A 14,733-nucleotide genomic window follows, 5' to 3' on the forward strand; every position below is an offset into this window, starting at 1 on the left:
AGCAACTGCAGCAACCCCAGACCGTAGCACTGCCCCCACAGGCTTGTACAGTAGACACTAGTCATGATGGGTGCATCACTTCATCTGCCTCTCTTCTTACCCTGATGCCCCCATCACTCTGGAAGAGGGTAAATCTGGACTCATCAGACCACATGACCTCCAGAGTCCAATCTTTATGCTCCCTAGCAAACTGAAGCCATGAGTTCTACTGTTGTTTTTCTTCCATTTGATTTCACCAAACGTTTAAGTGATCGCCAATCACAATCAGGATTTTTTTCCGACCACATCTCTTCCTCAAAGACGATGGTTCTCCACTATCCTTCCAGTTTTTAATAATGCGTTTGACAGTTCTTAACCCAATTTTAGTAGTTTCTTCAATCTCCTTAGATGTTTTCTCTGCTTGATGCATGCCAATGATTCCACCCTTCTCAAACAGACTAACATCTTTTCCACAACATGGTTGTTTAATAAATGAGAAGCTACTCATTGCATCAGTTGGGGTTCAATAACTTGTTGCCAGCTGAAAGATAATCGCCCATGCAGTAATTATCCAACAGGAGACTCATAATGACAGAAACCAATCTTGAAATTTTTTATTTTTTTTTTGACATGTACCCATCCACTAACATTGAGGGGGTGGAGCTTATGACCTATACTGCAGCCAGACACCAGGGGGAGCTCTACTTGCTTTGGCTTCATTTTTGAGGAGCTGTTCTGTCGTACATTTTTAGTCTATGGTTTAAACCAACAGAGATAAAAAAAAAAAAAAAAAAACTCTGCATAGAGTTGGATAGTCTTCCAGCCAATCAGAGCCATTTTGTTGTATACAAATGTAACCAAACAATCAGATAACCTATTTTGACCATTTAATTGGCCTGGCAGAATTTGCTGGGGCATAATTAGTTCCCAACAAAGTGACTCCAGACCAGCCTTCCACTGCAAAATGTTTGTGTGCGTTAGAAGTCGGGCTGGGTTCCAGACTAAATATTTGTAGGATTTTTCTTAATAACTTAAAAAAAAAAAAAAAAAACTTGAAGAGACTTCAGTCTGTAAAATTAAAAATCATCATATATCACATTTATTTTACGGCAAGAATACATAATACAGTGAGAGAACAAAAAAAACTTTATTTGTTTAACATTGATCAAGAGGATACCCAAAGGTAAAAAAAAAAAAAAAAACAAGAGAGAGAAGTCAAGGCCCTTTATGAACGTCATAAATCAATGTCTTAAATTACTGTAACCTCGATTGAAAACACGAACAATCCTCCGAACCAAAGCTCTCAGACAAATGAAAGTGTTTCGCTGAACAGCTGCGGGATGAAATGTAATGTGATGTGCGTACATGCTAAAACCAATCTGAATGAAAACGTAAGAACATACTTGGCCGTAACTTTTTGTAATTATGCTGTGAACACTAAACGGAGGTACAACACGAATATGTTTAAGTACTGCAGTTAGACGCCTTGCCGATAATAAAGCACTGATTTCTAATCGCTTCCCAATAAGAGATAAAATAAAGCTGTTTGGGAGTGTCTCATTTCTCTGCTCAGAGGAACCCGAGCAACGTTAAAAAAATAAGCTTCGAAAGCAAACAAAACAGCTCATTTGACAGGATAAACTCTTCTCAGTCATCACTACCTGCTCGAATTTACCCCTGTTGACATTGATGCTAGTGTTCAACACAACAGTGTTCGTCGTGGGTCAGAGAGGCGCTTCGCTGTGTTTCTGTGAAGGAGTGCACCGAGAACAAAACAGTACAGAGTGTATTTAAAGTTCAAAAGTCATGCAATCAACGCTTCAATTAAATAAAATAAAATCACAGCAGCATTGTGCCTCATTTACTCTTAAAATAATAAAAGAATACAACATGTTATAAGTGAAACCAGTAACACTCCAATTCGTTTATCTCCCATTCGTATATATTTAGACCAGGTGTTTGGATGGTTAAGGCACGCAGGTATCGCTACAGTGACGTGAGTGCTTACATTCTGTTTTACATTTTCTGACAATCTCCCTTTGACTTTCAGCTCATGGATACCATGTATAACCGGGCAGAGGAGAGAGTGAGCTCAGGGACGGACTCATTCTCTGCTGCTGCCGCTGCTACGAACTTATATTTAGAGGCGACAGCGTCTTCATATACAGCAGAACATTGTACGTGCATCCCAATGCAGCGACAACAACGACGGCCATAATACGTTTGAGCACACTTGGATATGCATCGCAAAGTCTACTTGTTAGCCAAAAAGCGTGCAGAGAATAGTCCACCAATAATAGCACGGCTATTGTCACTTGACAGAGAGATTTCAGGGCTGCGGATTAACAAGGCTGAACTGTGAATTGTGTTGAGGCACATGCGTCTTTTGCGTACTTTTCACCGGTGAGCGCGACAAAAGTGTCCATAAATATTTCGGGTTTCTACAGCATCTCCACGTAGTTTTCAGGGATGAGGCCCCTCTTTCCATCCAGCTCCCCCTCCAGCCAGCCCGGCTCCCTCGACTGGGACACTGCAAGAGAGGACACAGCGTCACCGGGGCGACAACACCAGAGGGGAGGGTGAGGGGCAGACAGAGGACACAGATCCTCCACTCGGTGTATGTGCACGTGTTAGAGGGCAGAGGTTTAAAGCAGGACGCTGTAATTATGCAGTATAGACAAGTCTGTATTTAGGTCGGATTTTAATAGATATTTCACCTGGAGCTGGATTTCCGTGGCAGAAAAATCAAGACCTGACCATTTTCAGCCATAACATTATAACCATCTGGTGATAGTCACTGGTTAAGTGAATAACACTGATTATCTGGTTGACATGACGCCTCAGTCAGTGAGTGGGATATATTAGGAAGCAAGTTGACATTTTCATCTCAGGGTTGATGTGTTAGAAGGATTTAAGCAACTTTGACGAGGGCAAAATTGCGATCATCATCTCCAAAGCTACGGGCCTGTTCAGACCTTGCATTAAGATCCGATTTGGACAATCCAGCTTTATATGTGTGCGGATTGGTGTATGTCAGATAGCTCCTCTAAGCCGGCCTAAGATCACGGGAAAATATTATTTACAAGTCTTGTTTTTGAGGTGCAAACAAGACTGAACCTATTATTCCCATAATGACATCTGTTAAATGTGTGTTTACATCAGTCACGTATACATTTTGAAATAGAATTAAAATGAAAAATGAGTCTTCTGATGAGTACAGCATTATAATAACGAAAATAATTTCAGACAGCGCGTTTAAGAGAATAAATTAAAGATGATTTTGGCAGTGCAGAGATGTTCTTTGTTTCAATGAACACATGTTGAACTCTTCTTTAAACAGACTGTATATTAGAAGGCCTGGTGAAGTATTCAGCCCCCGTGACCCTCCGCACATTTGTTATGCACACAGCTCATGCTAAAAATTACAAATACATTTAGCAGTAATTCTATAGCGAGGCTAAGTATGCAAAATGTCAAAGGTGCTCAAGACACAGAGAGGAGATGTCTAGATAATGAAAACATCATCTCCTTTAACGCGTTGAAGGACAAACAGAATGTGAACGAAGCTTTTTTATTTTAAATCAGAGTAAATAATTCACTAAAACTTCTACTAAGCAGAAAGTTTCTGTTCCAAATTGAATATCTTAAAAAGGAAAGAACATCATTTATTATTTTAGTTTATATTATGAGTTCCAGTTCATGAGCTGGAAAGTGACCTTTTATTAAATAAATGTTGGTGTTGTTTTCATTTTTCAGCATGGGAACAGAAAACCCATGAACTGCAATGCATTGTGGGATCTTATCAAATTTATGTTTCCCTGTAAAGACTGTAGTATATATATAATGTCTGTGTCTCCTAAGTGAGGGGTTTGACAAAAACAGAACTACAAAATCCTCATTTCCTCTGAGAGCGATTAAAGCTCAGTCAAGCCTCTTCCTGGAGACACCGAGGAGCAAATCTCTCCCCTGCCCCGACCCTCCCTGTCCTCCCTCTCCTTGTCTCATCTCTCTGTTCAATTGAAGATCAGATTGGGTGTTCGGTTTTCCTCCAAATCCAATATGCCAGGGCCAGTTCTCAGTGAGCGACTGGTGTAGGCGATAACACTTACCATCGTTGAATATTGCGCCGACCTGGAAGGAGAGCTCAGAGTCGTGCTCAGCCTCACATGGGTACACTGCCTTGGCTTTCCTGCCGGTGACACTGAAAAATGAAGGCAATCAGTGAGCTGGCGGAGCTTTGGGGAGGATTACCGCACAGTTCAATCTGGGCCCAGGGCCTGCTTGTTCATTCACTCGCTAGCCTGAAACAGCAGAAACGGCCCGGGTCGGAAAATAAGCAAAAGTACAGAGAGAGGAGTCGCGCCGCCACGCCCTCTTGTCTTGCCCTATCGCCGGTCTAGACTACGGAGCGAGTCAAAACACACCTCCATGCACCGGTGTGTGTGTGTGTACAAACACAATGAGATGCGGCGTTGTTTGTAGCAGGTTTTATACAGCTGAAAAGGAAGGCACGCGTCAGGTCCGCACCAGCAGACAACCATCTATGGCGAGATAATTAAAAAGTGGCGAGGGAATTCTAAAGTAGGTTTGCACACAAACGCAGGCAGAATGGAAATCTCCCTCCGCAGCTCTCCGGCTTTTAGATTCACATTTGTTTGCTTAGAAGCTGAATTTTAAATCAGTTTGATGTAAAAGAGCGCGCGTCAAACTAGCCGTATTCAACGCTCTGCAAAGGTTCGTGTAAAGACGTATTTATGCCGTTCCATTTGCAAAAAAAACATAAAAACGGCTTCCAGAGAAAGGTTGTTTTGCCCACCATTGCGAACCGTTATCTGGGATGCCAGCAACATTACTATGTAGAAATTGTGCCTTCAACACACGATGCCCTGATAAATATTTCATATTCTTTCTGCAGAGCAGCAACAATGTAAGGATGAGAAAGAAAATACACAAACTGGAAAAAAAAAAAAAATCTAAATAAAAAGTTTGTGGTCACCGAGTTGTCAATGCAACAATGCTCAGGCAAGTTCTCGAAGTCAGAATTTAGAGAAGAACGCGCTCGTGTGGAACCGCATTGGGAAAAACGAGGACTTGTATTTATATGAAAATGACATTAATGGATCGGCCACAGAATGGCCGCGCTGTTTTCTCAGCAACATTTGAAGGCATTCAGAATGAATTCATCCCTAACTCTGAGGCAAGCGGAGCAATTGATGATGAGTGTAATGTGGCGACTGTCTACACAGCCCCCTCCACTTCACTCAGAGGCTATTTGTGGTTTTACAAGAAAGAAGGTTTCTGCTCTGGGTTCAGCCGGCACTTGTGTAGCATTTAATACGTCAAAGGTGACCAAATCACAGAGAATATATGAAGTGAGTGAAATTATTGATGTGCGAGATTGCAAGACGATGAGCTGCTGGTTCTTTTGAGTGAACATGAAAGACAAGCAAGTAATGGAGCATGTGAGTGAAAACAGAGTGGGGAATCTCATGTATGACATTTAACCACTATGTGAGAGTGAAAATGACTAATGAATGACTAAATTAAACTAAAATTAAGATCGTAAAAGTAGTCAAATGTAGTTGAGGAAAAACAGGAGGAAGGCAACAACGACCCCTGTCTTACCTCTCCCCTGGCTTGTCTCTTTCAGTGGCGGCAGCAGATTGGTTCTCTCCCGAACCGCAGGCTCCTGTTGTAGGGGATCTGAAAACAAAAATCACACCAGCTCAGCCACCAAATATTTTATAGTGTCATATATTGACCGACTGTGCATTTGCCATAAAATAAATCCATCAATCCGGCACGCTAAGAGCATTAATGTTTAGGTGTTGTTCACAATTCACACATAGAGCTTTTCTTCCATCCGGCTTTCTAGAGAAAAAAATGATGCTGTGGTTCATACGCTGTTAAATTATTCAGCACTGGTAGCAGCTACAGTAAGTGGTAGAAGCAGAGCAACAGGTGCGCTAAACTGACCAACCTGTTGTTATGGAGACAAGCTGAGAGTGTAATTCGACAACGACAGGGTGTCTCGTCCAGGTGGGAAGCTAAACCAGAAACTTAAATGCGGTGTAGTCAGTTGTCCCCGTTAAAAATACAGATGTTTTTTAAGGCAATGCCACAATTAGATGGGGGGGATGAAAATATCAGGATCAAGAACTGAACCTGTGTGCATAATAAAACATTTCTTTCCAAATAAAAAGGACAAGCTTCCATAAATTAAATCTATTCCACTCCATCTGACAAAAACCCTCTTGAAGAGGACCCACTCTCAGACCATGTTGACATGAAGGTTTAATATGCACAAAATATAAAAAGCCAATAAGCGACTACTGATATTTAACCTTAACACAAATAAATGTATTTGACCTGTGTCATATTTATTGCGCTCAACATCAACTCAACTACTAATACTCAATCACTGGGCTAAAATCTGTCAGTCCTGTCATCGAGTGACTTCTACATCTGAACTCATCAGGATTGATTATATCTGTAAAATGCCACGGGAGCAGACTTAGAATGAGAAATGCAAAGTGAATTAAAGATAATGTTTGGCTTTAGGAAGAATATTCCTACATGAGAGGGTTTGTTTGCCCAAGGTTTAACTTTAGTTCAAGCCTGAATTACAGCAAATTTATACAACAATTACATTTGACTGCAGAGGAAGGTCACCTAAATACCTACTCTACTTTTTAATACAATATGAATAATAAGCCTTCCCACCATGTGCCCATGAGTGACAAATTAAAGGAAAAATGTGAATTAGTGAAAGATAAAATGATAAAAGATGTTACAGAATGGATGAGTTTGACAGTAATATGAATCAAGCTGCGTTACAGACAATTATCCCAGCGGATACGTGTGACGTGACGTCTGGTGTTCTGAACCATCAACATAAGAATTAGAGAATATCGTCTGAATAAATATAGATATTTGTACAATTCCTGACAAGGAGCATTGATGATATTCTAGAGGCTTTTCCTCTTTATCCTAATGGTTTTGTTCATTTATTTACTTCATGTATGTACATCAAATGCCTACAGTCACGTGTATGAGTTCTGTACATGCAAAGGCGAACAATAACATTTTGACCAAGCTCTATCTTTTACAGCAGGAGCTGTGCTTTGCACTGACTGTTGTCAGGGCCAACAAGTCTATGGCTGACCCGCAGGATGGAAGCAGGGGTCCTGGTAAAGACAGAGTGCAGAAGAGGAGAGCAGGAGTCTTAGCCAGGCATCCCTCTGTGTTCCATGCCTGCCCCTGGGCCAGTGCTAATACAGCACATAATGAGCAAATTGCTCCTAGCTGCCGCTCCCATAGAGACGTTAATAAAGGCAATTAGAGAGAGCAGCTGGGGAGGGGCTGGAGGTTGAGAGGATGTTGTGAATAGTGGTTATGTTGGCACTGGTGGAGGAGAGAGAGAGACATGGCCTTAGGGGGAACATGGCAGGGGATGTTATGTGGACATAGGTGGCTCACGCTTTTGCCCCCCTCTCTGCATTGCTTCCTCTCTTCGTCTCTTCCCCTGCCTCTCTCTCAATGCGCTTGTCCATCCCCAGCGGTGGCTGTTCCATTCGGGCCTGGCCTGACTGTGGGTGATTTATAGCTCTGCAGCAGTGTGGGGCCACTGTGGTGCTCAGCTGCTTCACATCAGCATGGGGGGACAGTGCGCTGCAGTGCAGCAAATCCACTCATTAACCTAGGCCCAGGCACAACCACTGTCTGCCTGGGTCACAGCCAAGAGACGGGAGAGCGGAGGAGCACCAACACTTAACCCACCTGCAGGTGAACTTACTCACACACATGCAAACCCCTGAACTTGATGATGAATGGAAAACAGAAACTACATACAAGCATATTTCAGGGAAGGTTAATATGTCCACCTTACTTCAGCTGGAAGAGAATTACACAGATCTGTGAAGATCTTAAAAAGAAACATATCTCAATAATGATCGAACAACCAGGGAAAATCAGTGAATTCCACGTGGCTGCCCTAGAAACTTGTTAAATGTACCAGAGGTAAATACATTCATCTCAAAATTGCTTTCACAATTACAGCTAAGCCAAACCGAGGGAAATCGTTTGCCATTTCCCTTCAACAAAAATAGACTCAAGCTTTGAATTGCTCCTCGTTGTTTCACCCATCACAGGCCTAGCCGAGCTTGTTCTCTAAAGATGATTAAATATAGTAAATGGGGACTGGGAAAAAGTACTGTATGTAAGGCCTGGATGAAAATCTCTTCCCAAAGTTGCTAATATTTGAATCAAGGTTTTAAGAATATGATGTTTTTACACAGTGAGGATTTTTTTTAATAGATGAATACCGATTAAAAAAATTAATATGAAGGATACATTGTAGCTTAATACATAAAAGGACATCGTTACATAAAAAATAATGTATTGGCTTAATTCCAAATTGGACTGCGAGGTCTTCTGGTTTCTCGTTTAAAACATCAGCGCTATCACACTTGATTACACGCTGCCAGGTCAGTAGCAGAGAGAAATTCATCAGCAGAAGTGGACTGCTGCTTCTAATTACTACAGGAATCTCAGCCTGCAGCATCCAAGTCTTGTTGATCCTGGCGTGGAGCTAACATGGGGATGAGTGGGGCTATCAGCTGTCTTCCTATTCAAAGAAGAAAGGCACTGGTGGGATTTAGTCCTGTTTCTAGGAGAAAGTGGGATCAAACCTACAGTCAAGCCCGCTCAGTCAGCTACCGCCAATTTGGGTGGGCAGGAAATAGGCCCTGATCCGCAGTTTTATGATCCACAGCTGTCTGCCAGAGAGAAGCTTGGAAGGCTGGAGGAGAGGGGCAGGGGAGAGGAAGGAGAGCAGGCCAGAAAAATGTAACCTCATTGGGCAGAGCTTGGGGCAACGGAGCCACTGGGAGAAGCTGTGACTGAATTTAGGGAGAAGAGGAGAAATGAGGCGAGACATTCAAAACGACGGAGATGATAAATCATCCCACAGTCCGCGAAGAGTTATTACATGATATAGCGAGTCAGGATGCATTTGTGTATGACCAGGCAGATTTCGGTGCAAGAAATCCGACTAAAATATGCAGTTCTCCAGGTGCGCTTTTGAGCACACCAGAGAGCAGACAACACATTTCTGTGAGTGGCTGGTGGTAATCTAGCAATTGCCGTCCCTACTGCTCCTGCTGGCTAGGGATGAGGCCGCATCTTTGGCTTCCACGCCAGAGAGGTGCTGTGCTAACAGGTCTCCACCATCTCACATGCTAAGATTTATGAGTGAACAAAGCCAGGGCGACACCCTGTGACATATGGCGCAAGTCTTCATAAAGGGACAGGGGCCTCGGCTATAAGGGTAAACAAGATGAATATCTCCCCAATGTCAATACGATTTACACGGCCAACGCACGGCCACCTGTCTCCCAAACAAATAAGAGCTGAGATTTACGACCTCCTCCTGGTCGCTCCTTCCGTCCTCCAACGTGACGCCACATATGTGAGAAAGCAAAAAAAATAAAAAAAAATACCCCCAGGGAAAAAAAAAAAAGGAATTGGTTACATAAGACATATAGAGCTTTGTCTGTCTAATCCTGCAACTTAGGGGAAAAAAAACATGCCTACACACACAGGCGGACACGCGCCCACAGAGGTCACACGGAGAAGAATCGCATTGTCCTCTGTCAAGTTTTTTTTCTTTTTTTTTTAAACTTTACAGCTCTTTTCAGCTGATGGAGAAGGAGAAAGGGACAGTGAATGAGGGAAAAAGTCTATTTCAAGGTGAATCTGTAGACATGACACAGCAGAGAGTCGAACATCTGCAGCATAACCCAATAATTCATCTTTCACATCAGCATTCAAGACAACTCACGGGGCTGGAAACAACAAAAAAGGAGCAAGGACTTTGCAGCGAGAGTGAGGACAGAGGGGGAGAAGCTACAGAGGTACGGCCGGGCATCCAAGCATTAATGCGTTTTTCATTTAATGCAAAACAATGACAGCATCAACAATGGGGCTGAAACTAAAACTGTGCCTAACCTTGATTACTTGTTTTGCTAACTCAGTATGTCACAGGTTACCAAAACTGAGCCACATAAGAACTGAGCTTTGTTTATAAGTCTGAGTCACCTCAATTATTAATAATAATGATTATTTTACACAGTTAAATGTGTTTTTTTATCTGCAGGTTAAGAAATTATGTGACTCTGACTTAAAGATGCTATTTTAAAGTACTTGTTAGAGTATGTGTACTAATGATGGAGTTTTTGTTTACTCCTCATTTGTTAACAACCTAAGTTAAAAGGTCTACATTTAAAAGTACTATCATGCCAGAAGGAATAAGAGAAAGAGAAAGTGTGCAGGAGCATTTCAGCTGTTTTTTTTTATTCCAAGTTAGGCTAAGTTTGCATGATCAATTAAGTCCTAAGGCAAATGTTCTTAAAAAATAACAATAACACAAGTTAGGCTATTGCAGTTTAAAAGATAAAACTATTACACAGATAAAACTAGCAATGCCTTGAACTGTGACCTCAAAAATCTAAATCAAATCTAACTGTGAAAATTTTAATTTTTTGCCACTCCATTAACACTCAGAAGAAAAGGAATGGCACACTTTAACATTTCAACTAATTTAATGACACTGAACTAAAAAGTAATCGTTCCCTGTATTAAAATTGCCTCGACAGTTGTACTCCAAGTATGGGATTTACCGCCCACATCTCACACAGTGAATGAAAGAAGTGAAACAAAAATGGGAACTCGGTCTGACTATCAGGCTAACAGCTGTGGTTTGAAATCAAAGACCAGTTAATTACAGCTAGCTCTAATCAAATACCACTGATTGTTCAGACAGTTTACCTGTGAAAGCAGTAAAATTGATCTGATGCAGCAGAGGAAGAACTTTAAACGTCGATACTATGCTTTACTACTTATTTACAGAAAGCTAAAAACTAAATCAATAAGAGCCTGTAGAGTATTGTGAATTGCTGTATCATAGTGTAAATGGTCAACATGTCCGTCTAAAGCTTATATTGCTCATTTGGCACTTGTTCGTGGCGGATTTACCAGCCTATACCTGCATTCTGAGTGGGTGCACGGTCACATATCGATCTGGGACTAAATGAAGCACTCACCTGGGGTCGCTGCCTGAGCTGAGGTTGGCGCTAAGTGGTGTATGTTCAGTCTTCTGTGGCGGCGTCTCTGAGGCCGAGGCCGACGACGACTGGGACGATACGGACTCGTTGCTGCCCATCGATGTCTCGTCTGTAGCAAGGCTGGAACCGTCTCCCACCGTTGTCGCTTTAAAAAAAAAAAAGATATATCCACCAGTGTTAGTTTCAATTAATTGCCTGTTTTCTCATCAATTTCGTTTTACTGTAAAAGATTCAGCCCATTCTAGCTCAACGACGATAGCTTGCTTGATACAGCAGCTGAATAATTTATCAATGCACAGGGCAGTGCTGCATCAGCGAGGGAATTTATAAATCAAACTGCTGTCAAAACAGGCGAGACTTACAACCAAGTTTGTACTGTTGATAGTAATACACTTCCGCAGTCACAGGCAGGAACCTAAGAGACAATTGGGAGATCCACGCTCTTGTATTTCAATTTTCCTGTCAAGTAAAGATTGTGCTTCTGGGATATAGGGAGGCACAGAAGGAACTGTTAATGTGAAAAAAGCGAGTTTTATTTGATCATTTTTTTCCGTTCTCTTCAACAAAAACATTTCAAAGCGTTTAAGCTCATATTTCATTAAAACTGAATTCAAATTACAGTACTTACAGCCTAATTTTTTTCCAAATGTAATATTTATAAAGTATATTTTTGCATACAACCATGGCATTACTGGCGTCCCCTATTGTACAGTTTTTTAGTTCGTAACAGATTTCTACCTTAAACACACAGTATGTTGTTTCTGAAGCTGTGGATCTCTCAATCAAAACAATAAGAAAAGACATAGTTTGTAATGTTCTGTGGGATCATGGGGGTTGTTGTTTTGACCACGATTGGAGATGGTAGATGTATATTTAGGTTATGTCATTTTATTCTCATAAAATAGTTGTAAATTACTAACTTTTAATTAGAGAAGTTGACTGCCCATATAGTGACTGAAGGCAGTCTTATTCATGGGGTGTTCATGCCCGGTGCTGTTACCGTCTGTGGTCAAAACAATAATACTACAAGTATGAGCGCTTTAAAAGTTCCTGTGATGCCCCCCCACGTGGGTTCTGCTCAAGGTTGCTTGTTCTGGGGGTTTCAGTCTGTGGGTTCTGTAAAGCGTCTGGAGATGATTTGGATTGTTATTGGCGGTATATAACTAAATAAAAGTGAATTGAATTACAGGGGACATGATGCCATTGACAGGCAGCCAGAATGAAACGCACCATCACACTGAATAGAAAACATTGCTGGAAATGTCTCGGACAACGTATGTACACAAGTTAAACAAAACAAAAAAAAAAGAGTCCATGATCTGGTCCTTTTTAGATAAGGTAACGTAGATACGTGACATGTTACTCCTTTAATGGATCGAAATCCATTAATTTAAAGGCAAGACACATCCACAAGTTAAACTGATTGATCGGGTTAAAGGTGGGAGGAGAGGAAGGTTGAGACTTCTTAAGCCAATTAGAAGGATGCTGGTGTCTTTAAGGAGTGAGTTGTCAGTCTAGAACAGTCTACACGATCACACAGCCTTGAGAAAGCGGTCAGATCAGGTAACATAAGTGCGTGAAGGTGGACCATGGGAGACAAAAGTATATAATTAACACACAATTTACATCTGTGTGATGTGAAAGACCTTAAAAGCGAAAGCGAATCAGTCGCCCTTGTTAAACTATATTTGAGCTCATTTCATTTATTTACATAAAGTATTATTTCACTTTGGTTTAGAGATTTCTTGGTTGTGTGTCTTTTTGTAATTTAAAACTCAGAAAAAGTCACATATATTCCTGTTGTGAATGTTACCATTCAATCATAATAGATTTGCAGCTCAGTCTTTAAAAGTTGACTAAATTAAACAAGCAACAAATGTTCACATGATCTGTAATCATTTCCTGAAAGATAAGGTTCTCATATGCTGTGTTTGTTCGAAGGCTTCCTGACACAAATACTCTATAATGCCCTTCCCTTTGCATGGTGAGGCGTCACACTTGCAGGAGTATCAGACATGCATCGCCACATGTAGACCGGAGGCGACTGGACTTGTAGAGTTTTTTGAGAAGACCCTTCACCACTCATCTGAGTAGCTTCTTCAGTTCTAGGAGACTGGTGGGAAGTTTGAGGTTTAAATAGGAAACTCCAACTGAAACTTACTTGTTGTGTAAACAACCAGAAACCAGCGCAGCTAATTTTATTAACGGTTGGGTACTTACCTGTCGTTGAGGGGGGACTGTTTTGTCCCAGTCCTCTTTCCCTATGGACGGTGCTCTAACGACTCTTGTCCGTCAGAGACTCCAGTGGGGTTGAAACTTCTTGGGGACAGAAGTTAAAACTGTATTGTAAATAGATGGCAGATTAAATCTCAGTCCACCTCCTCTGTTTAGAGAAGGTTTCTCCAGTCTGACATAGATGGCTTCCTATACTCCTCTTTCAAACCATCGGTCTTCTCTGGCTAAGATCTGGACGTTGTTATCTTCAAAGGAGCATCCTTTGTCCCTTGTCCCTCAAGTGTAGGTGGACCTACAACCCATCCATAAACATGCGTTAAAACATGCGTTTATGGATGGGACAAAGGACACTCCTTACACAACAAGCAAGTTTCAGTAGGTAGTTTCTATTTAAACCTCAAGCTTACCACCAGTCCCCGAGAATTGAAGAAGCTACTCGGATGAGTGGTAAAACGTCTTCTCAAAAAACTCTACAAGTCCAGTTGCCTTTTCTCAAACCTTTTTTGGATATACCATGACCTGGATGACTGAGAACCTTCACAGACAAGTCATACACCTAGATAAACACTCTTCTCTCTCCCTTTAGCGTCCTTAAATTTGCTTTGACCCTTATTATGCGGGACCCACATAAGTTACACAAAGGTTAAAAAAGGATTACGCCTTTCATCCATGATATTAAAATACCCCACGGTAAAAGAGAGGCAATCTGGTAAGCTGATTTAGACCCCTCTGGTACTGTAGACGGGAAGAGATTTAAGCCGACGCGGATCAGAAAATCAGAAAGGTTTGATTTTTAATGGTCAGCAGAGCAGGTCAGGTCAGATCTTCTGACGCACCACAGCAGGCCCCTGCGTAGTCTGCCTTCTGATCAAACCTCAGAGGAAAACGAAGTAAGTTCTAAAGTAAACACGGTCACATGGATGTAAATATGTCCACGCAGTATTAAGAGAGGAAGGTGACTGAGTTCAGTGTGTCATCTGCAGACACTGTCAGGCTTCAGAGTAACTAGAGGTTAGTAGAGAACAGACTGAAAGAGTGAATTTAAAGGCTTAGCAAGGATTGGAGGTAAATGCACTCTGTTGTAGGTTTATTTTAGAACACCTAGCTAAGACTAATGCAGTCTAATACAACATGTCCACCTTCATGACAGTTAGTAATGTTTAATTTTTAATAAAGCTCTGATGGAGAGATGAGGATTCAACTTTCTAATCATTTTGAACAATGTAGTTTGTGAGGCTCTTGGACTCCATTGCACTACACAGAGAAAGGTTCCAGGTTATTTTGCTTAACCTCGTTGTTATAAATGGGTTGACGTAATACACTTTAATAAAATTTTATTTCATGACATTGACACAGCCACGTCTTGCAAATGAAAAAATAACCAAAATAAATGCGT

At 41.4% G+C, this 14,733-nt stretch overlaps 1 protein-coding gene across 1 annotated transcript in view; it reads right to left on the reverse strand.

Moving 5' to 3' along the window:
• Positions 1 to 1,006: 1,006 nt before the first annotated feature.
• arhgap10 (Rho GTPase activating protein 10) overlaps positions 1,007 to 14,733 on the reverse strand; it is a 46,978-nt gene continuing 33,251 nt past the window's right edge. Inside the window, exons 20-23 of the mRNA XM_084564239.1 lie at positions 11,082 to 11,247; positions 5,605 to 5,682; positions 4,089 to 4,180; positions 1,007 to 2,509 (exon numbers count right to left, since the gene is read on the reverse strand). Coding sequence (XP_084420365.1) covers positions 2,421 to 2,509; positions 4,089 to 4,180; positions 5,605 to 5,682; positions 11,082 to 11,247 — 425 coding nt within the window. The 3' untranslated portion in view covers positions 1,007 to 2,420. The remainder of the gene's footprint in view (positions 2,510 to 4,088; positions 4,181 to 5,604; positions 5,683 to 11,081; positions 11,248 to 14,733) is intronic.

Source organism: Chelon labrosus (genome assembly GCF_963514085.1).
Source record: "Chelon labrosus genome assembly, chromosome: 2".
In the NCBI taxonomy this organism is placed as follows: domain Eukaryota; kingdom Metazoa; phylum Chordata; class Actinopteri; order Mugiliformes; family Mugilidae; genus Chelon; species Chelon labrosus.